A 24,712-nucleotide genomic window follows, 5' to 3' on the forward strand; every position below is an offset into this window, starting at 1 on the left:
TAAAATAAATCAATAAACACATATCTTCAAAGAGTATTTGTGTCAGACAGAAGGCTGATATGGCTGGAACTTTAATATGAAAAATCAACTTCACTACCATTATACTTTTTATATCAATATTTTATTTAAAAAAGAATAACATTTTACCTAATGTACCAGTACTTAGTACAAGTAATGAGATAAATTAAAACCATACATTGGTATTATAAACTAAATATCTATATCAGCATTAAGGGGAGATAATTATGCTTGTGACATAATACATTAAATGGACTTGACATGCTTGAGGATAAGTGAACTGAAAGCAAACAAAATGCAAAATCAAAACATTCATGCAGAAATAGAAAAAACTTGACTTGGAGAAACAAAATTTTAAGTAATGTTCTTTGTTCAGATTTAGACAGCACCATTGAAAACATACAGCTGCTGCAGAAAATCAAATGGTAGTACTGAGTTGCTACGTTACACCCATAGATAAGCCTTTGGCTGGCAATTAGGAGTGGTTGTTGTACATGTACTTACATGTAGAGCACCAGGAATCCATGGCCTCCCCAACCCTTCCTGTTGTCTCCTGTAAACACAGTTCTCCCGAAGTCAAGGTGGTGGAAGGACTAAAATCCCCCTGCCCCCCAACAGTCAGTACTGCGTAATACTTGATAAAGCTCATGTACCACATATGATCAGCTATGTAGTACTTTATTTATGGAGAGAGAGTTAGTGTATGTCGATAAGTAGCACTGATAGCCGAAATACACCAGATAATTGTCACATGTAGATGTAGACATTATCGGCTCTACCCCTGGCAAGCCTGCCCAGACACATAGGTACCGTTACATCACACAAATGCTAAACCAAGAAAATGTGCTGATGTATTTCTAAAGCTATGGTTTTATGAGACAAATGCAGTGCGCCAGATACAGATTACCTGTACATGTGGACGGCCAAGTTGTTCCAGACAAACACACACCACAGCTATTCCAGCATGGGAACCAAACTTTATACAGAGTACACTTTGGAAAGAACACCCCTAAATACACTTGACATTTTTGACAGATGAGTGCAGGGATACTAAACCAAATACCAGAAATTTGGTGCAAAAACTTCATTCAAATCTATAACATGATCACTTTAATCAATACACTAAAGCTAAACTCATACCATGGCAGTGATAAATAATGAGTGATCAATACATATAAGCTAGACAAATGCATGGTTTATATATCAACAATCAAAGATTGGTATCTACTGCTTCCTAGACAACACAAGGCAGTCTTGACTGCTGTCAATTACACCGCACTGTCGCATCAACAACCCAATCAAAATACTGCTGTATTTTTCAGGCAGATCAAAAGCCATTTTGAGTGTACTGCTTTACTGGTGACAAATCACCAACCAGCATTCTGAGACAATAGAAAATAAAATGTTTTGCAACAACCCAACATCTGGGCTGTTAAGCGTATAACCTGCAGACTTCAGTAAGAGACAGTAAAACACTTTCAAAATTATTTGACATTTTGCATCAATTGTCTGTCACAACTTTAGGACATAAAACTGGGAACCTGATTAAAATTGAAAAAAATAATTGGATGTAAAAAGGCACTATGATTCCCGTGGATTTCACAACAACTGTGCCGTCACGTAACCATGGTAACTAACAGCATGATAGAGTGATTCTGGGGAAGACGCCAAATTCACCAGAACACAACAGTAGCCTTCCAAAGAACCAATTGTATCTACATCCTCCGGAACTGTTGACATGACAAATATACACAACGTTTTCACCAAAGTCCATGCTAGAATGAGATGCAGGTCCTCTCATCCACCTTTTGTCATGTCCCTGGACGTAAGTTTCAGTTTGGACAACTTTAAATTTTTCTTCAAAATTACTTTCTTTTCACCTTTAACATTTAAATCAATCAATATGCACTGGCATAAATGCAATGTTGTTACCCAGTGCCTGCCTGACTGACATTACTATGAAGTAGAGGCATGTACAAGTAACTTTTAGTAACAAATGAAATGCCCGTTGCTAACATCAGCATCCTTAAGCATCTGACAAGTACAACTTGGTGTTTAACAGCCACTTGCAAATCTTGTATTCAAACTGGTATGTTACAAAAATGAGTTCAAACCAACAATATACAGCATCAACATGTAACATTCTGAAAACAGTTCTCCGAATTCCAAAAACGAGTAAATTTTTTTTTCCTTATTAAAATATGTCTGCCATGAATATTTTTTGTGGTATAGTGTGTACATCTCCTGTACCATGTCCCAACAGCTCAATTCACGTACAAGTACCTGGAAATTCTCCATGACAATATTCTGCTTTTCTTCTTCAAACGCTAAAATGTGTACTTTACGCTTCTTTTAAAGGCATTTAGAAGTTGAGTTGGATAACATAACAGATACATGGATCACAACTGTTGTTCAGTGAATGACGTTGCAGAACAGGTAATACTGCTTGATAACGGCATTACTACCTATACTGAAACGTTGCTCAATGAATAAATAGAAGCTGTGATCCATATATTTGCTATGTTGTGTACTTTACACTTTTGACACTAACTCACAAGTTTTCAACTATCATCCACAATTTTGAATTTGTATGTGAAAACGTTCAAAATAGTCTCAAATGAAGATCACATCTTTCTGCCATGACGTCTTGTCATCTGCTGAGATAATTGTAGAGAGTTGCTTAGCCTGATGTCTTCCTGTATTTACTGAGATAATCACAGCTTAGCCTGATGTCTTTCTGTATCTGCTGAGATCATCATAGCTTAGCCTGATGTCTTCATCTTCTCCAGTATTGGGATGATCATGTCAAAGCGTGGCCGTTTCCCCGGTTCCACATTCATGCAGATCTTCAGGAGGCGCGACATGTGAGAGGAGATCCCTGGAGGTACAGTCAAGCGCAAGCCTTCCAGAGCCACCTGTAACCAAATTAAAATCATCAGACTAGCTCAGGGATATGCCCCCCTCCCCCTTCCTCAAGTGCAGGCCTTCCAGAGCCACCTGTAACCAAAACACAATCATCAGACTAGCTCAAGGATACACCTCCCCTCCGCCACAAGCGCAGCCCTTCCAGAGCCACCTGTAACCAGAACACAAACTCATCAAACTCAGGGATATCCCCCCTCAAGCGCAGACCTTCCAGAGCCACCTGTAACCAGAACACAAATTTATCAGACAAAAACAGGGATATCCCCCCCCCCTCTCAAGCACAGGCCTTCCAGAGCCATCTGTAACCAGAACACAAACTCATCAGACAAGCACAGGGATATCCCTGCTCAAGTGCAGGCCTTCCAGAGCCACCTGTAACCAAAACACAAACTCATCAGACAAGCGCAGGAATAGGACACAGACCCCCATTACAACTTGCGTTTTTCAGTAGGGACGATTGTAGTTCTGTGTATTTTAGGGTGTAAAGTCTTTTTTTGCTGCCAGCCTGCCGTTTTTAGTGTACAAGTGCATGCTTGGTATGAAAATGATGGAAATTGTCTAAGCTTTGGGCAGGTATGAGTTTTAATGGTGAAAGTTTGAAATTCTGGGCGAGAGGACACAAGGAGACAGGTGGTGATGAGGCTGCGAGTGACGTCCCCTTGGCGTTGCTAAGCACCCCTCCCAGCTGCCGGCATGTAAAGGTCCAGATTTTGACGGTCAACCTATGTCAAGATTTTTACAGCTTCTTTCTCTCAGGCTGGGCCAGGTATGCACCAAAGCTTATTGGCCTCGGAATGTTTGGGACTGAGCTACAACGCTAAACGTTAACATTGTCGCTTATGGAAAACTAATGGGGGTCTGTGGCCTGATCTGTCCACTTGTGCCAAAACATGTAATATGTCACTGTGTGCTCAGATTTGGCAGCAGCCTGATAATATTTGGTGGGTACATCTGCGATGTGGTTTGCATTGACATGGAACTTGATTGAGCAGTTTTAAAGCTTTTTAATTCTATATTTTCCCCACATATCCATTTTGTCTAAAAATCGGCTAAAACGCTCTGTGGTCAAGGGTAGTACAGGAGTATAAACAGACTGGAACAAACACAGACAATGTTTCATTGTTCCTGGTTTTTAAAATGTCTCTTTTGGGGCTGACATTTGATAAATAATGCAAAATTTGAGTGCTGCGAGTGAAATTGGAGTATGTGGCTGATAGATAGGGTGGTGTGATTAAGGATGGTCAATAAGGCCTTGCATCACATATAAGGGCCCAGCCTCACACAGGTGGATAAAAACACATCAGCAGATTAATTTACTTGGCTAGAGTAGTAGAGAGGGCCAGTGTGCATTTAATTTACAAACCAAGTCAGGTTCCTCCCATGTGTGCCACCACACACTAGGTAAATGTGCTTCAAATCATCCTGCAGGTCACAAAACATTAAAAACAGGCATCTCTGCTGAAACACTGTCTGCTGTTTTGGGCATAGACTTGAAGTGGACAAGGTAAATTTTCCTCTTTAAACTTAAAAATAAACCACTGTAGGCATGTAGTTTTCATTGCATGTGTATATTCATTCCTCTGACAAGTTACATGTGCACTCACACAGTATGTGTGGCGTTGGAACAAAAATGATCAATTTCAAGTTTCTAGCATACATGTGAGTGTGATCTGTTGGAATATTGCCCTTGTGAAAATGAGTCTCTGCCCCACCAGGTGTCTGTTTTTCCACCAGAACATAGTACGCTGTTCCTGCGACATCTCAAAGGAGTTTTTGTTTTAGTATCTGGCCCAGTGTGGCATCCACCTCCCTGGGCAACTGGGATTTTTTTTATGTTTCCAATGTCCTCACACACAAGTTAGAAATTAGACAGCTACATATGTCTTTCACATCCTAGTTTAATACCTATTGAGCTTTTGTCTTGGTTTACCTCTTTAGATCTTGTCTCCCAAACATGGCGTCAGTGAACTTTGCCTGGTTTATGCATATATTGAACTGGGATCTACCTAGGTGAGTGGGGTCTGCTAGCCGTTCAGCTTCCTCAAAGGCCTGACCATTCGGATGCAGTCTTCCACTCCCTTGGCCGACCTAGAATCCCCGTCATTGGTCCGGTACTACACCATGACACATACCCCTCCGGCCCCCCCACCCCCCCAACCGGGGAAACGTCACAGGTTTCTCATATATGTACGGACAGTTTGAATGTCCATTCCTCATGCCCACCCAGCAACACCCAGTGTGGAACCTGATTACGGATGTAATTTCTCACTGATTATTTGAGGATTTCTGTGTTGTTACAGGTTAAAAAGTATAGCTTTTCCCCTCTTCTTGGGTCCCTTCAACATGTCTTGGGAGGGTTGCCTTGCTGACTGTCTGAATGACCAATGTGCATGTACTGTGTGGCTTTATTTTTGTAAGTGGCAAATTCATATTTCTCCCCTCTACTTATCTCTTGTAGATGCCAGTGTCACACTTTGGTGTTTGTTATGTGCAAAGTACTAATTTAGTCTGAGGCAACAACACAGGTGGTGGGATTCTTTTGCACTGTGAGTTGAGGTAAGCCAGCCAACCAATGGCAGCCATGGGGGAGACGGGAAAGGGGGGTAGTGTGGGGGAGGAGGGGGAGTGGGTGATCTTTTAAAGGGTTTTATCATGTGAATCACTATGTAAAAGGGATACTAGTCTTTTCTTTAGCCCTATCCATGGAAACTCTGCCTATGAGCATTTCTATATCAATTTGGATGCATACGTTTTCTTTGATGGTGATCAAAATGTACTTTTCTGGAATTTTGAGACTCCGCTTTGCTACCCACCTGTATCACTTTAAGTCAAATTTTGCACAAAGTTGCTAAAAGGTATGTCCTATATTTTGTAAGTGAATTGTCAGATAAATTACCTGTCTTTTGATATATATTTTGACACTTTTGGCTTTTAAGTATTTTCTTAACACTGCTGTAAACAAGAAAATCTACTTGAAAATCCATAATTTTCTAAATGTTTGTCAATGGAAAATGTAAAATACTTTGTCATTGGAATTTTTTCATTTTTCTTGCAGATATACATACCAGCTTTCCAAAACATTTGACCTGGTTAAGATATTTTGAAGGGTATGTGCACTACAGAGCTTTGAACTTGGTGCTTGAGGACGGACAAACAGACACATTTCCAAGATAGGGGTACCCCAAGTTAAATTCCTCCTACTGAAAAGTCTTTGCATGTATCAAGCTGTAACTTTATGTGTGAGGTTTAGAGGTAGTAAGCATTATGTGGTGCAAAAATGATTGATTTTAAAAAAAGTTGGCTGGTGTGATAGGACACAGACCCCCATTACAACTTGCGTTTTTCAGTAGGGACGATTGTAGTTCTGTGTATTTTAGGGTGTAAAGTCTTTTTTTGCTGCCAGCCTGCCGTTTTTAGTGTACAAGTGCATGCTTGGTATGAAAATGATGGAAATTGTCTAAGCTTTGGGCAGGTATGAGTTTTAATGGTGAAAGTTTGAAATTCTGGGCGAGAGGACACAAGGAGACAGGTGGTGATGAGGCTGCGAGTGACGTCCCCTTGGCGTTGCTAAGCACCCCTCCCAGCTGCCGGCATGTAAAGGTCCAGATTTTGACGGTCAACCTATGTCAAGATTTTTACAGCTTCTTTCTCTCAGGCTGGGCCAGGTATGCACCAAAGCTTATTGGCCTCGGAATGTTTGGGACTGAGCTACAACGCTAAACGTTAACATTGTCGCTTATGGAAAACTAATGGGGGTCTGTGGCCAATATCCGTGGAGGTACTGGTCCAGAGCCACCAGAACACAAGCTCATCATACAAGGTCAGCGTTCAACGCTAGTGTAAACAATGGCCAGCATGTGTATGGAGGAATCGACTGCTAGAGATGGAGTCAAAAAGCTCATGTTGCACTACTGATATACCGAAATGGCAAGCTATAAACTAAGACCAAAACCGATATTTTACATGTTTAACGATTTCAGGTATGTAAAGTAAGTGGCATTGATTTCCAATTTAGCAGATAAATATACGCCACCAATTTTTTTCTGCCGCAGATTGAATGTTATTTCTATTTAACAACGCAAGCATTCTGAACTGTGACAGTCGGTCCAAATATCAAAATCGTCACAGCCAAGATTTCTCGAAATAAAATTGTACACGAAAATTTAAACACAGAAATGAAAGCCTTGTATCAATGAGTTGAGTTATTTCAGTAAATTACATAATTTGCTAACTGAGCAAACTACTGGCATAAACCCAGGGGGTGGTGTAAGAAAAACCCAGAGGGTGGTGTATGAAAAATCCAGTGGGTGGTGTAAGAAAAACCCAGGGGGCGGGGTGAGAAAAACCCAGGGGGTGGTGTATGAAAAACCAAGGGGACGGCGTGAGAAAAACCCAGCGGACGGGTAAGAAAAACCCAGGGGACGGTGTGAGAAAATCCCAGGGGGTGGTGTATGAAAAACCCAGGGGATGGTGTGAGAAAAACCCAGGGGGTGGTGTGAGAAAAACCCAGGGGATGGTGTGAGAAAAACCCAGGGGATGGTGTATGAAAAACCCAGGGGACGGTGTGAGAAAAACCCAGGGGGTGGTGTATGAAAAACCCTGGGGATGGTGTATGAAAAACCCAGGGGATGGTGTGAGAAAAACCCAGGGGATGGTGCATGAAAAACCCAGGGGATGGCGTGAGAAAAACCCAGGGGGTGGTGTGAGAAAAACCCTGGGGATGGTGTATGAAAAACCCAGGGGATGGTGTGAGAAAAACCCAGGGGATGGTGTATGAAAAACCCACGGGACGGTGCATGAAAAACCCAGGGGGTGGTGTATGAAAAACTCAGGGGACGGCGTGAGAAAAACCCAGAGGATGGTGTGAGAAAAACCCTGGGGATGGTGTATGAAAAACCCTGGGGATGGCGTGAGAAAAGCCCAGAGGGTGGTGTATGAAAAACCAAGGGGACGGCATAAGAAAAACCCAGGGGGTGGTGTATGAAAAACCAAGGGGACGACGTAAGAAAAACCTAGGGGATGGCATGAGAAAATCCCAGGGGATGGTGTGAGAAAAACCCAGGGGATGGTGTATGAAAAACCCAGGGGGCCGTGTAAGAAAAACCCAAGGGACGGCGTAAGAAAAATGCAGGGGACAATGTAAGAAAAACCCAGGGGACGGCGTAAAAAAAAAAAAGGAACCCAGAGGGGGGCGTAAGAAAAACCCAGGGGACGGTGTAAGAAAAACCTAGGGGGCAGTGTAAGAAAAACCCAAGGGACCATGTAAGAAATCAGATAACATTTACCTTCATGCCAATCTCCATGGGCGAGAGCTCAGCAAATGGAACCTCCCTAGTCTCTAGCTCCCACAGCAGGATGGCATAGCTCCACATGTCCGCAGCACGCTGGTTGATGTCTGCAGGATTCCTTGACAGTGCTTCAACATAGACAGAAGACTTACATGTACAGCGGGACTTCACACAAGCTTCATATTTAGTTATAAAGGCATGATTTATAAACAAGAGATGGTTAATCCAGCCAATGAAGTGTGAACATACCCTATACATACTCTAATTCTCAGGACAGATATAAGTAGTAATGAAAACAAAGAATTACATTTGTCTCTCAGTGTTTTCAGAGAGTAAAGACATAAATATGTTGGTCATTAGATGTACTAACTATGTGGAAAAAGGAAACTAAATATTCCTGCTACAATTACATGTATATTGGTTAAAAAGAGCAGATGTTCCAAAAATGAGAAGAAGTAGGGTATCCCAGCAACAGGAGATCCTCAACAACAAGAAATATCACCAGACAGGAAAACTGTTAAACTTTGCCCCCTACATAGTTTTGTTATTGTTCCAGGATCCTCTATTATCCTGTTTTTGCTGTCTGAAACCAATTCTTGAAACACACAATATTTCTGCTATGCTGCAAACATACAAACTCTTGTAGTTTCAACTTAAACCCATGAAACAACATTTTACTCCATTATGGCTGTTGATCAAATGAACAAGTAAATTTCAACTCAAACAAGCATCTCTCTGATGATTTTTCACGGGACAAATACAAATGGCCTACCTTCTGGAGCCAGCCAAGCAGGGGAGTAGAGTTTACCCTTCTCATGGAAAGTGAACTGGTAGTCAGCCATGTTGATACGAGCAGTCAGATCTTCATCAATCTGTGAAGAGGAAAACAATAGCTGATGATGAAAACGATGTTCCTGGTGATGTCAGGTATTAAGGGGAAGTGAGAATTACACCCTATGAGGATAAAATCCAGACCTAATTGGATTGTACCACTTACCAGGCATACACAAGGTTATCTCCCTTTCTAACTTCCTGTAAATCAGCTAGTGTACTGTGTCTATAGCCATACCAACAAATATTGACTCACATCTATCAGATACTGTGTAAAATATGAAATTACATGTAACATCTACGTTGAAGTTCTCTTTTTTCATATGATTTGCACATCAACTATCTGTATGTTTTCTGCTATGCTGATGAATCTTGATAATCCACACAGACATTAACACAATATATCTCACATTGAATCAGAATCAAACACAGACATTCCTTAACTATAGAACAAAAATAGAATTTCCTCTTTATACATTAATATAAACAGCCCTTGAGAGACAAGCCCCATTATTTACTACCAAACCGCCTCAAACTGCAGAATATCTACATGTACTAACAGAAAATTGTAAATCTACATTCACTATGAGGTTTGAACAATTTCTCAGAAGAAGGACTTTGGCTATAAAACTGAAGACTATGATCTTTCACGCTTTCAGGTCATTCTGAAAGTGGAGTTTTACAGGCCAAATTTGGAGTCAAACACAGTAACCATGCATTCCACGCATGACAACACGCAGCCAAGAGATGTGGCCAATCAAGGAAACACTTACTGCTTCACCGCTGAGTAGTTAACTCTCTGTGAACTACCACACACATTCTTACAAATCACCAAAACTAATGCAGTGTGATGACAAACAAATGATAATAATTTCAATTATTTCCAAAAATCCACAGATGCAAAATATGATCCTCTGTCTGAAAAAAAAAATGCAACACACTTTCCCACCAGCAAACATTCATAATACAATAATACCCCCTGTAATACAAACATGTGCATATGTATGCAATACAACACTTCATAACAACCAAATAAACACATCAAAACAACGTGACCTGAAAAATACAGCATTCTCCACAAATAAAACTTTTCTACATCCATGCAAAAAGAAATTAAACATTAAAACACCAAACATAAAGTTGAAAATTTTAGAAACTTGAAATTAAACTACGAATATCTGAATACAAATCATTAGCTGATACTGAAATCTATTACATTCCTGAAGAACTTTGTCAAACTTTATACTCAATTCAAGATGGGGCCATTTTGATAGGCAACTGGTTTTTGCCCACAAGATGATTCTCTATAATTTCGCAGACAATCCATGAAACTACTTTTTCTGTTGACAAGAAACTACCAGAATTCTAACATACAACAGTTTATCGAGGAATATATTTCCTATCTTTAAGGGAGATTATATATATATATATATATATATATCCCCCACCTCAAAGAGAGATGCCACTTTTACAATTCCAAAACCATAAAACTACCACATCTACAGGCTCACTTGTGGCTGAGTAGCTACATGTAACTATAGCTAGTTTAACCTGAAGAACTGAAACCAATCAGTTGTGGTGTTTGTACAAACAGAAGAAGATGGTAAAATGAACCAACTACATTACCCATTAACTGGGTACATTACGTAGTTAGATTCTAGGTTAAACATATGTCAGTACACAACAGCTTGTATCTAAGTTATTCTGTTATTTTCTGATCTGATCACAGAACATTTATCCTCTGAAGACAAAATCAGAGACAAGATTGAACACCTAGGTCTGCTTTTGAATAACCATCCTTCTCTGCACTGCTGTGTTGAAGTTGCAAAAGTGTGTGTCTCAGAATTTTTCGGCATACGTAACAGGAAAAGAGGCAAAACAGTGTTCGCCTAATTTTGTTCCTGGTTGTTCCTACAGTATTTTTGAGCTAGATCTGTGGTATATTTACAGAACATCTGAACACAAAGGGTTTAAATCATCACACACTTCTATGATTCAGTCAGAAGCCAATAATCATTTATCAGCCTTGAGGTGAGCTCTCAGACTATGTTCTTTATGATGCCATGTGACATTGGGCAGAATTATAACCACATGTTTGGCATCTGTTGGTTAGTTTCCTAGCAGCATCAAACTGAACTGCTTAAAACAAAAACATTTAAATTTCTTGTGATCATATACTTGTTAATGAATCAAGAGGCCTTGGTAATTTTAGCTGTTTGTGACTAGTTGCCGTTACAATATACAAAAAATTGATGATTCAAGGCCAGCTCTTAGACAACTGAGATGTTTACACTAACTAAGCCACCTCCACTCAAAACACCTTCCTCTGGTCTGCCTAAATTAGGATGTCTCCATTTGGCCCATCGTTTTCATCCATAGAAACGCAAAATGGTAACTGCTGATACACACGCATACATGTACAAATACCAGATGTGACAGGTGTGCATCCTCTGTAGGCGAATCAAAGGTTAGATCTACCAATCTGACCATTAGCTATGTAAAGGAGAACAGAAATAAATTGGTAAACTAAATGGAGCCAGTGCTACGCCAGCCTTTTTCAGCCTGGCCTTTTGACGCCAGTGTAACCATGGGTTTTGGGTGCCTTACACAACACTCACAAGAATTATTAGGTCTCTCAGGAGCGACAGTGCAGCTTCCACCAGTCTGCATAGCAACTCTAGGTCTCCTGTCTGATTATGTTGTTGTTACATTTTATATGTTGTGCATTACAGTGTCTGCTGGTGTATAGCCATGGGGAATGTAGATATAGCCAAGCACTGTATACAGTGTATAATATCACCTTATCCATAGTAGGCCAAAAAGTGAGAGAATATAGCCACCACCCAGTGTGCTGCTATGATGTAGTCAGAGGACTGTGCAGTCCATACAGTATGGATCTCAGCTTAGGAAGAGATATTGAGACTCTAAAGAGACCAACAGGAACCTGGATAATAAACATGTGTTTATACTTCCCAAACACCACACCAGCTTCCTACATTCCTAGAGAGAAAGTTAATATCAGGAAAGGGTGAACCCTGCTCTGAAATTAGAACTGCGGTATAAAAAAAGTTATTAGTATGACAGGGCATTTACCATGTCAACCAGCTAATGCACAATTTAATGTATCAACCAGCTAATGCACAACATGATATATCAACCAGCCACTGCATAGCTTGATGTATCAACCAGCTAATGCATAACTTGATGTATCAACCAGTTAATGCATAACTTGATGTATCAACCAGTTAATGCATAACTTGATGTATCAACCAGTTAATGCATAACTTGTTGTATCAACCAGCTAATGCATAAACTTGATGTATCAACCAGTTAATGCATAACTTGTTGTATCAACCAGCTAATGCATAAACTTGATGTATCAACCAGTTAATGCACAACTTGATGTATCAACCAGCTAATGCATAGCTTGATGCATCAACCAGATAATGCATAACTTGATGTATCAACCAGTTAATGCATAACTTGTTGTATCAACCAGCTAATGCATAACTTGATGTATCAACCGGGTAATGCATAACTTGATGTATCAACCAGTTAATGCACAACTTGATGTATCCACCAGTTAATGCATAACTTGATGTATCAACCAGTTAATGCACAACTTGATGTATCCACCAGATAATGCATAACTTGATGTATCAACCAGGTAATGCACAGCTTGATGTATCAACCAGTTAATGCATAACTTGATGTATCAACCAGTTAATGTACAACTTGATGTATCAACTAGCTAATGCATAACTTGATGTATCAACCAGTTAATGCATAACTTGATGTATCCACCAGATAATGCATAACTTGATGTATCAACCAACTAGATGCAGCAACTGTGTTAGTAACAAAAGTACCCAAAGCACACGCATTATTGCCGGGTTTTCTTCACAAGCAAGTTACCGCATTGATTGGAGCATCTTTGGCCGTGTACTTAGGGTCATCAATGTTAATTTTAGCCAGGTCTTCGTCAATCTAGGAGGAGAGAAATGGTTACCCACAAAGGGTGTTACTGGGGCTCTGAAACTCAAACTCTTGGCAACAGGGACTGGACTTGTTTACTTACCGCAGAGAATTTACAATTCAGTTTTCCTAAGTATTTCTCAAAATCCAGCTCTATATTACTAACTGCTATAGTTACATTAATAAGACGTCAAATGACAGCAGTGTACATTTATATCCATACATTTACTGAAGTTACAGAGTACCTGACATCCTTTAAATAAATAAGAAATATATACAATTAGTTCTTCAATAACTGAAAATTAAAGTTTCTACAACCATCTATACCGGAAAACTGTTTTGAACACAAAATAATAACTTGACTTTAACATGAGAAAACGTTCCCTATATTCTACCACTGACCACTCGTGAACATCGAAAGTCATTATCAGTCACCAGTAATTTGTCAGGTAACTAATCAGAAGGTAATCTGAATGACGGACTTCAATACTACTGATTTATACAGACAAAAGCACACTTAAAGCAAAATAAGGAAAAAAATTACCGATGACTTCCCAACAAAGGCCAAAGACACAAAAGCTTGGACACACCGGAGTTTCACCTATTCCTTATTACAACCACACCAAAATAAAGATTGACAGAAATATCATTATCTTCTAAGCACCAAAAAATAAGTTTTCAACCAAAATTACCCAAAATTATTTGGAACAGAAAGCTGGAGTAAATGGTAGGTTTCTCATTAACACACATGAAAGTCAAATGTCCATTTCATTTGTCAGGTACACATATTTAATTAAGCACTCGGAATAATCCCACATGGATCAGAACAAGGTAACTTACCATGACATGTTTACTTGTGAGGTGGAAATTCGGAATCATAGGTTCCAGGGAGTGTAGGAACTCCATCCCCCGGGCGATGTCCAATGCAAACCTTAAGGCCTGGTTCTGGTCCACCACAATACCTGGGCAACAAGCAGGTCACAATAAGTACAGTCTGTATATGTACATCTTAATACACGTTCCCCAGTGGTGGTAAACCCAACCACAACACCTGGGCAATGAGTAGGTCACAATAAGTAGTCTGTATATGTACATCTTAATACACGTTCCCCAGTGGTGGTAAACCCAACCACAACACCTGGGCAATGAGCAGGTCACAATAAGTAGTCTGTATATGTACATCTTAATACACGTTCCCCAGTGGTGGTAAACCCAACCACAACACCTGGGCAATGAGCAGGTCACAATAAGTACAGTCTGTATATGTACATCTTAATACACGTTCCCCAGTGGTGGTAAACCCAACCACAACACCTGGGCAATGAGTAGGTCACAATAAGTAGTCTGTATATGTACATCTTAATACACGTTCCCCAGTGGTGGTAAACCCAACCACAACACCTGGGCAATGAGCAGGTCACAATAAGTAGTCTGTATATGTACATCTTAATACACGTTCCCCAGTGGTGGTAAACCCAACCACAACACCTGGGCAATAAGCAGGTCACAATAAGTAGTCTGTATATGTACATCTTAATACACGTTCCCCAGTGGTGGTAAACCCAACCACAACACCTGGGCAATAAGCAGGTCACAATAAGTAGTCTGTATATGTACATCTTAATACACGTTCCCCAGTGGTGGTAAACCCAACCACAATACCTGGGCAATGAGCAGGTCACAATAAGTAGTCTGTATATGTACATCTTAACACACGTTCCCCAGTGGTGGTAAACCCAACCACAACACCTGGGCAATGAGCAGGTCACAATAAGTACAGTCTGTATATGTACATCTTAATACACATTCCCCAGTGGTGGTAAACCCAACCACAACACCTGGGCAATGAGCAGGTCACAATAAGTAGTCTGTATATGTACATCTTAACACACGTTCCCCAGTGGTGGTAAACCCAACCACAACACCTGGGCAATGAGCAGGTCACAATAAGTAGTCTGTATATGTACATCTTAACACACGTTCCCCAGTGGTGGTAAACCCAACCACAACACCTGGGCAATGAGCAGGTCACAATAAGTAGTCTGTATATGTACATCTTAATACACGTTCCCCAGTGGTGGTAAACCCAACCACAACACCTGGGCAATGAGCAGGTCACAATAAGTAGTCTGTATATGTACATCTTAATACACGTTCCCCAGTGGTGGTAAACCCAACCACAACACCTGGCCAACAAGCAGGTCACAGTAAGTACAGTCTGTACATGTACTTCGTAATACACATTCCCCAGGGGTGTTAGATTTGCAATGTAGGCAGGGAACTGAAATTGGGAAAGTCTACATGGCACACAGACCCAATGTCAATATACTATCACAGGTCCATGTCCATTGTATAGAGATATTCCCATCCAAGACTTACCTGTCTCTCCATGAAGGACATTGAAGAGTGATCCAAACGGCATGAACTGAGAGAGGATCACCAGGTTAGGGGGCTGGTTAGCACATGCCAGTACCGGCAGGATGTTAGGATGGTTGAAGATTCTGTAACAGAAATCATGGAATATGTGATCTGAATGGCATGAACTGAGAGAGGATCACCAGGTGAGGGGGCTGGTTAGCACATGCCAGTACAGGCAGGATGTTAGGATGGTTGAAGATTCTGTAACAGAAATCATGGAATATGTGATCTGAATGGCATGAACTGAGAGAGGATCACCAGGTGAGGAGGCTGGTTAGCACATGCCAGTACCGGCAGGATGTTAGGATGGGTGAAGATTCTATAACCTAAAACATGGAATATGTGATCTGAATGGCATGAACCGAGTGAGTATCACCAGGTTATGGGGCTGGTTGAAGATTCTGTAACACAAAATATATGGAATATATACAGCCTTGCTGGACTGACATGATAAGGTACAAAGAAGCATGTAAGTATGTGTCTACAATCAGGATCTATAAGTAAGGGTTCTTCCATGAATGAAACTTTACATCTTCAATGAAAAAATAAGGAGAGACAGGTACAGATGGGCTCACCTGAGACGCGGGAACTCTTCCTGGAAGTCCCTGGAGGTACGGATTGTGCATTCACGCAGACTGAGTATTTTAGCCACAATGTCATTGCCCTGCCAGGTAGCTCGCCACACCTGCATCATCAGACAGGAGAGTGCTTACATCACAGGTATGGTTTACTAGTAAAATTAATCCGTTCAACCATGTTTTCTCATGCTTTTTTCTCATGTTTTTCTCATTGTTATCTCTGATATTTCTGTTCTAAACATGAATCCAAAAAAAGTAATTTTATGTTAGGAAAAGATTTTTTCACTGTCATTAGGACTAATAAATGTAACCCTAAAAAAAAGATGCTTAAAAAACTTTGAAAGACAGGAAATATGCAGAAGAATTTAAATGTACAAAATGCTGTGGTAGAATAGTCCCCTAAACTGTGAGAGACTTACATCACCAGAGTGTGTGCTGGCAATGCGAGATATAAGGTTCAACTGTTGAATGTCAATGCCTGCATGGCGAGACAGAGTAGCGTCCCCTGAAATACAAGACATAAATCTTAATCCAACCGCAACAGATAAACGATCAGTACATATTTTACTAACACATCAAATCACTTAACAACCTTAAAGTTAAAAACTTATTACTCCTGATCTTTCATATCCTATGATATTTTGCTAAGACTAAATTCTTTAAACAAAACTTGATTCTTCAAAAAACCCTTGAGAACAGTCTTTTAACAGTTAGATACCAGTGTGCAAAAATGCTTCAAACAATCCCAACTCTAAAAGCAATCATGTTATTAACATTCACTTACAAGGTATGTACTTTCCAAAAGGGTGAAATGTTACTTTTTACTTGACTAAGCAGAAATGTTAATCATATTTTATAGAAGTGTAGCATGATGGGATCACTTACGACTCCTGGTCTTGTAGCCCAGCCAGCTTCTGTCTTTGTAAGGGATTTTGTTCAAATCTTGACCTAATGCTGCAGCTCTCTCTGAACAAAAGAGCAAATGATAAAAAGGGCAGTAGCCAATAGATCCCCACCCTTGCATTATTAGGAAATAAATTCCCATTTTCAGTACATGTATGTACATGTACTAACCTCTGAATCGCAGCCAGGGCATCCAAGATGGTTGACAGAGGAACAGATAGAAGGTCACACAAATGGAAAGCTATTGCATGTCCCTCATCAGTTTCGTGGAGGGGAATAATGTTTTCATAATTCATAATTGTATCATAATTTACAGTATACTCTATGGTGGAATTTGTTCAGGTTATATGTCATTTGTGGGAGTCCACCAGGATACCTCACGAACAGAAATGCACAACAACAACTAATGTTTACAGTACTCATCAACCTTAACACATCACACAAACACAACCATAATTACTTAACGTTTAAATACACACAACAACAAGAAACTTACCTTTTAACATTTTCGACAGATACGGCTTGGCTTTATCCATGGGAGATTCATTATATTTGTTGGCAATGGCAACGATGGCTCCACTGTTAACAAGATCCTACAAGAGAAGAAAGATGCAAATACAAACATGTTCTGTAATGACATGCCGCTTCATACACAACTGATTTGTCTAACTCAACTAAATATACTTATTTGTGATGCTTTACATAGTTCTCCTGACAACTCCACTTGTCTGTGAGCTATCTGGTGGTGATGCTTTACATGCTTCTGAGAACTCCGCTTGCCAGTGAGCTATCTGGTACATAGTTCTGAGAACTCCACTTGTCACTGAGCTGTCTGGTAAACAGTTCTCCTGAGAACTCCACTTGTCACTGAGCTATCTGGTACACAGTTCTCCTGAGAACTCCACTTGTCACTGAGCTATCTGGTACATAGTTCTCCTGAGAACTCCACTTGCCAGTGAGCTATCTGGTAAACAGTTCTCCTGAGAACTCCACTTGTCACTGAGCTATCTGGTACACAGTTCTCCTGAGAACTCCATTTGTCACTGAGCTATCTGGTACATAGTTCTCCTGAGAACTCCACTTGTCACTGAGCTATCTGGTACACAGTTCTCCTGAGAACTCCACTTGTCAGTGACCTATCTGGTAAACAGTTCTCCTGAGAACTCCACTTGTCACTGAGCTATCTGGTACATAGTTCTCCTGAGCACTCCACTTGCCAGCGAGCTATCTGGTACACAGTTCTCCTGAGAACTCCACTTGTCACTGAGCTATCTGGTACATAGTTCTCCTGAGAGCTCCACTTGTCACTGAGCTATCTGGTACACAGTTCTCCTGAGAACTCCACTTGTCACTGAGCTATCTGGTACACAGTTTTCCTGAGAACTCGACTTGTCAGTGAGCTATCTGGTAAACAGTTCTCCTGAGAACTCCACTTGTCACTGAGCTATCTGGTAAACAGTTCTCCTGAGAACTCCACTTGTCACTAAGCTATCTGGTACATAGTTCTCCTGAGAACTCCACTTGTCACTGAGCTATCTGGTACATAGTTCTCCTGACAACTCCACTTGTCACTGAGCTATCTGGTACACAGTTCTCCTGAGAACTCCACTTGTCACTGAGCTATCTGGTACACAGTTCTCCTGAGAACTCCACTTGTCACTGAGCTATCTGGTACATAGTTCTCCTGAGAACTCCACTTGTCACTGAGCTATCTGGTACACAGTTCTCCTGAGAACTCCACTTGTCACTGAGCTATTTGGTACACAGTTCTCCTGAGAACTCCACTTGTCACTGAGCTATCTGGTACATAGTTCTCCTGAGAACTCCACTTGTCACTGAGCTATCTGGTACACAGTTCTCCTGAGAACTCCACTTGTCAGTGATGCTTTACATAGTTCTCCTGAGAACTCCACTTGTCACTGAGCTACCCGGTACACAGTTCTCCTGAGAACTCCACTTGTCACTGAGCTATCTGGTACATAGTTCTCCTGAGAACTCGACTTCTCACTGAGCTATCTGGTACATAGTTCTCCTGAGAACTCCACTTGTCAGTGACAGACATGATTGTGGTGAACCAAGAAAATAGCTGAAATTTACTATCATAGCCCAAAAAGGCCGGGGTCCAGGGGCCGCCTTCGACAGAGCATGAACCACTTGTCTGGCTGTGACATACACAGATTTATTATAAAATCCCAGTATTTCCTTGACTGATAAAAACGATATTTTCACTAATTAGATATCACTTTTGTTATTACATTTTGCTATTACACTGCTGGAGACCATGAAATCTTCATGGACTGCACTTCTGCACAATATATAGTTCGCCAACAAAAGAGGTAGAAATTCTTCATGTACTTAATTTACCTAAATACCTATATTGCATTGGCATTAAGCACCTTTGTATAATTACTTACAGACAGCGTTTAAAACTGTAAAAAAGTTGTGTGAGCGTGGATGTGAACGAAATTGCATCGCATATGAATAGAATCAGAAATACAACAAAGATAGCACATTGCTTATTTTTTTCACAGATGCAACAGATAAACTGATATGCATTTATATACACGTAGAGAAAATGTCAGCATATAAATAATTAATAGAATATTGCACAGTGAAGGTTGAATACCATAAATATTGTTCTCGTGAAAGGCAGAAATGATAACCCACTCGACGCTTCGAACAATATTTATGGTACTGAACCTTCACTGTGCAATATCCTCTATTAACCATCACTGGGTCAAAGGATGCCTATATTGTTGATCAAATAACAAATTTGACCACACAATGCAAAAGCACAGATTCCATGGTCAAAACTTGTGCCAAATGAATATTAGAACATATTGCAATGTCAAAAGAGCAACATTTATTTGGAGGCTTGGAGCAGTGATGCTTCAGCATTATCAGTCAAGCAGAGAAGAAGGGGTGTATACCTCAGCAATGTGGTCCTGCTGCCAGAAACAGGCGTAGTGGAGAGGAGTGTTCCCATGCTCATTGATTGCATTGATGTTGGCCTTATTGTGAAGTAGCTGCGAACAGAGGTGTCAGATTTAACATTATACACAGACATGGAAATCGGTTAAAAACCAATCAGTTAAAACCGCAGAATATACAACAGAATGAGAAAATAATACATGTACTTCCACAATGATTTAGAATACCCAAAACGACCACAATTTTCATCCATGACTAACTTGCCCAATTTTCCTGGTTCTGAGAGTTCTGCTGATTGGATGTTTTGACATTGGTTTGCATGGAACATGAGCTGATATTCTACCGGAAAATTGCATGTTTCAGCACCTACAATAATATTTTGTGACATTTATTTGTCTCTAAAAGTAAACTTTTGTGGGCAGAATTTTAGGAAATTTAGAATACATCTATAAATGTGTATGATATCAGATTTCTTGTGTGATTTCAAACCCAAGTGAACCCAAGGCAGTGCCTGCAGCCTAACTCTGTGACAGAACTGAGCCGGCACCAGCTCCCCCAGGAGCCCAAGCTGAAGCTGCTCATCTCCTGCAGACTGGTTTGGCTGGTTATATGATAACTGAGCAGTCCTTCTGACATGTCTGACCTATTAATCCACCTCTGAGGCACACATGTAGTATCACACTGGTTTGTTTACCCTCGGGCTATATACATGTACATAAATGTTACACACTGAACCACCACCGAACATTGTGTCATGAAGTTGGCTAAATGTCAGTGTTCCAGTCCACTACAGGTGTAACCTTACAGTCAGCTTCATTTCCACTATTATACCTGGTCTAGGTGATGCCTGACGGGCCAGCTGTTGGTGCTACTGTTGTCAGATCAGATATTTATTGGACATACAAGCACATGTACACGCATAAAGGTGAAGATAAATGTGCCAAGACATCATCTTGTTTGGTAGGCATGCCTGGTGAAATCGTCCAAATGATTCTGTCTAGTTTCCTCAACCCAATTCATCACATGAATGGTGCTTATGAAGGTTACAGAACGCAGTACACCAATGGCCACTGACCTGACAGTCTGTAGTGTAGCCTTTAATACACAGCATCTGGCACCAGCAATTCAGCCCATGCTCATGGTACATGTATACAGAAATGTCAGTACTTATCTTTTACCAGTATAACACAAAATGTGATTACTCCGAGTGAAATCTCTACTGCCATAAGAACCCACAAACAGTTTGGCATGAAAAATCAAACAACTAAAGGTCAGACAACAAAGTACTTCAGCTAAGCAATCTGCAAATCTGCAATCTATCTAGACAAGTTGATCATCTCTGAAGCCAAGAAGCTTCTACTCTCAAACCAAGCACACTACATGTACATGTAGTGCATGGATTAAATCCATAGATTTAGCCACAGTTTGAAATCAGGCCATCTCATTTCCAATTTTCTCCTATTTGCCCTATTTCTCCCAGGTTAATTTTGTCAGAATAGGATGTCTCACACACACTGAGTTACCCCCCTGGCTAAATTCATGGTTAAAAGTAATCTACAGGTGGCACTCAGAAGCATAGCCTACTGTATGTACGTCTTGCTGTACGCAAGAGGGTGGTGAATACTTCTGAATGGTGCCACGTGTTTGTAATATGTAATCATGACAACAAAGTCCCAGGATGGTAAGACAAAATGTTTCAATCTGTTAAAACATGTTAATTAATACATATCCAGCTTATCCATATAAAACAGACGTATAAAAGAGAAATTGCCAAGAGATGAGTAAGTTTGAAATCCCAAATCTTCGAGCCCACATGAGTAGGTTTCAGGAGATCCAGTAAAACATTTTCATGTCATTCAATACTATATTACAAGTACATGAAAGTACCATTTGCTCTAAGTGATCTGATGAGACCGAGACTGATCTCAAAACTCCACATACAATCAGGAACAACAGAGTATGATCTAATGTAATACCCGTCTCTGGACCATAGCTGACATTCCTCCTGTCAGTGCCTGTGTGTGTGTGCGGACTTGAGGCATCTGGTAATATACGTTTGTAACTGTTTTTCTGATTTTGTCTGTTTGATTGTTTGCCTTGCCATGCTACAATAGAAGACTTCAGATTACATGGGCGTGTGCCTGGGAGCATTTTCAATGAGTATGATGACCAAAGAAAATCACACAGAGACAGGCGGTTATTATCTTCTTTCCAAATGCATAGACACAATTTAATAGGTGGTACACACAGGCTGTTTCTGAACAGTTAACACCATTACTGGCACTCAAGGCAGGCACATGTAGGAAGTGAATATGAAGTACAAGTACACTGGTTCACTTCGTAAAGGTAAGAGACTGGGAGTGCTAAATCATGGATTGTGTATTGTTTATATCATTGGTATTTTACTCCCGGTTCTAGTATATTTCACTAATACCACTACGGTGGGAGGAAACTAGACTGTGCCTGGGGGTGTTAAATGACAGAGCCTTGCATGCCAATGGCTACTACTCAGGTGAGAATTCCATTACACCCTACACACCATGGTGATGGCAATGATAATGGCCAACAATAGACTGTCATTATTTATGTACAATATGGGGTTGTGTAACAACTACATGTGGCCAGGTTTATTTGCGTACAATGTAATCCACCTCAGTTACTGGACAAACCTCCTGACTTCATGCCACAGGCGAATTAAGTATAGCAAGACCTGGATATAGGAAAATGTTTCCCAAGACACTGTTACATTTACTTACCATGAGAACAATATCCCTATGTCCATGGCTAGCAGCCAGATGAAGGGCGGTGTCATCCCCCATGTTTGTGGCGTTGATCCTCGCCCCCCTCTGGATCAGCATGTCTACAATGTTTGTACGCCCCTCCAAAGCTGCCCAGTGTAACAGACTGAACCTATGGTCATCTCTAAAGCAGAAGAGATACAAACATTTGGATCAGCTCTGACACCATTACTAGTACCACATGTAAACTATCCAAGCACAGAAGAAAAATTCATTTTACTCCTTCTCATAATAATGAGCCATATGAAGTGTTTTCAGCTACTAAATATGCAAACTGATTTGACTGATTTATTTATTTTATTAGGCTTTACACCAAACTCAAGATCTTTCAACTTTACCATGGCAGCCAACATTTTGGTGGGAGGAAACAGACCCTCTGCAGGATGCTGGATGAGACTCCCACATACAGCCAGAGAGTAGGCTAGCATGATGTGGACTTGAACTCACAGTGACTGCACTGTTGAGATGCTCCCGGGTTATTGTGCCATGCTGGCAAGCTAATCACCTCGGCCAGAGATCCCCAATCCCACCCCCCACCCCCAGCCAAACTGATTTGAAAAGACAAAATAACAAGCCTTAAATCAATTCTTACTCTTAAAATTCTTAACATTGAACATTAAGTATGCAGGAACTGATACTGAAAAATGACTCATATGATCAAGTATATTAAAGTACCAGTACTGTTAAAGAGAGTATGAGAAGGGAGGCACATTACATGTAGACATTTACATGCTTTTAGTTCAGAATGATTTTTGTACCAGCAGTACCACTCTTTGAAAACTTGCTTAAAATATTGCCTAAAACTGAACATGACTTTAACATAATTCAGGAGTGTCGGATAGCATTTTGGACACTAACACACTTATTAGTATGTTTACAAACAAAGCTGAATCCTCAGTAAATGTTTATTCACTCTGGAGTTGTTACTGTTTTACATATACATGCTGCCAACAAAAACAGTTTACAGCCTATAAGTCTGTGGACCGCTTCTCCCATTCAGACTTCCGTAAGCAATTATACACTCAAAAAAGCTTACTCAGCAAGTATTCAAATCCCCCTTTTAAAAACACTTTAAATAGACACAAATTGTGTATCAGTGTGAATTCAACAAGCACTGTTTATGACGCATGGTAATTCAATGTAAAGCTCAGTATGAGCTGTATATATGTAGTTAGTTCTAACTTAGTGTGATAGGAAGGTTTAAGCCAGCAGTCCGCAGTGCAGCGGTGCCAGGCAAACTTCTGACAACTGAGCATTTCACAGATGTTGGGAAGCTGGGTCAACTAGTCACTGACTGTTCTAGCTCACTCCTTGTGAATAGCAGCTATTTATATACACCTCCTAATATGGAGGCTGGGTGGCATGTGCTCTGTTTATTTCAGTCCAAACAGCCAATCAAAACACACCATCAATGATCTACTAAATACTTTACACACACTTTCTAAGCTGCATCCACTACCGAAGTCTGACCCACACCGGCGAGGCAATAATAAGCTGTTCTCCCCCCCCCCCCCCCCCCCCAGCAAACACTGTATATGCTCACTTACCCTTGGTTTAAATCATTCTCTGTATTATCCAGCCAAACTCTAACATGGAAAGCATTTCCTTCCCGAACTTGTGAGAAAATATCATCCATTTTCACTCCGTCCTCGATAGTAGTACAACTAGGCCCTGCCGCAAACTTTCCACGAAATTTCTCTTCCCTGCGTAACACATCAACGTCAATCCCTGACAACCATTCCAGACGTTTCCTTAGCCCGGTAAAATGTTCTCCACTCCCGAAAACTTGTTCAAGTGGAAAGAGCCACCCACTGGGCAGAATATGTTAACTTTCCCAGTCGGTTTTGGAGAGGGCCGAAAACTGTACAAACTCGGTGGCAACAATAAAAAACGTGTGCTAAACACAACCGATTTGCACTCCGATCCTTCCCAGGATCCACACAGTACCCTTCGGACAGCAAGCACAACAACTGGGTATCCTCACAAACGTCCAACACAAAATATTTCACATCTGTACCCTCATCATCAACACCATCCTGAACTTGTC

At 40.6% G+C, this 24,712-nt stretch overlaps 1 protein-coding gene across 2 annotated transcripts; it reads right to left on the minus strand.

Moving 5' to 3' along the window:
* Positions 1-110: 110 nt before the first annotated feature.
* On the minus strand, positions 111-24,708 carry LOC135472155 (integrin-linked protein kinase-like). Of its 2 annotated transcripts, XM_064751517.1 has the most exons (13): positions 24,213-24,708; positions 22,624-22,789; positions 19,867-19,962; positions 17,433-17,529; positions 16,919-16,999; positions 16,453-16,538; positions 16,031-16,140; positions 15,417-15,538; positions 13,878-13,999; positions 12,978-13,049; positions 9,004-9,103; positions 8,229-8,359; positions 111-2,933 (listed from the first exon to the last, which is right to left on the minus strand). In XM_064751517.1, the coding sequence occupies exons 1-13, from the start codon at positions 24,299-24,301 to the stop codon at positions 2,781-2,783; spliced, it is 1,425 nt and encodes a 474-aa protein (XP_064607587.1). In that variant the 5' UTR covers positions 24,302-24,708; the 3' UTR covers positions 111-2,780. The 2 variants fall into 2 exon arrangements, with proteins under 2 accessions (XP_064607587.1, XP_064607588.1); XM_064751518.1 differs by lacking the exon at positions 12,978-13,049.
* Between the last annotated feature and the right edge of the window lie 4 nt (positions 24,709-24,712).

This window comes from Liolophura sinensis, chromosome 8 (genome assembly GCF_032854445.1).
Source record: "Liolophura sinensis isolate JHLJ2023 chromosome 8, CUHK_Ljap_v2, whole genome shotgun sequence".
Lineage (NCBI taxonomy): Eukaryota > Metazoa > Mollusca > Polyplacophora > Chitonida > Chitonidae > Liolophura > Liolophura sinensis.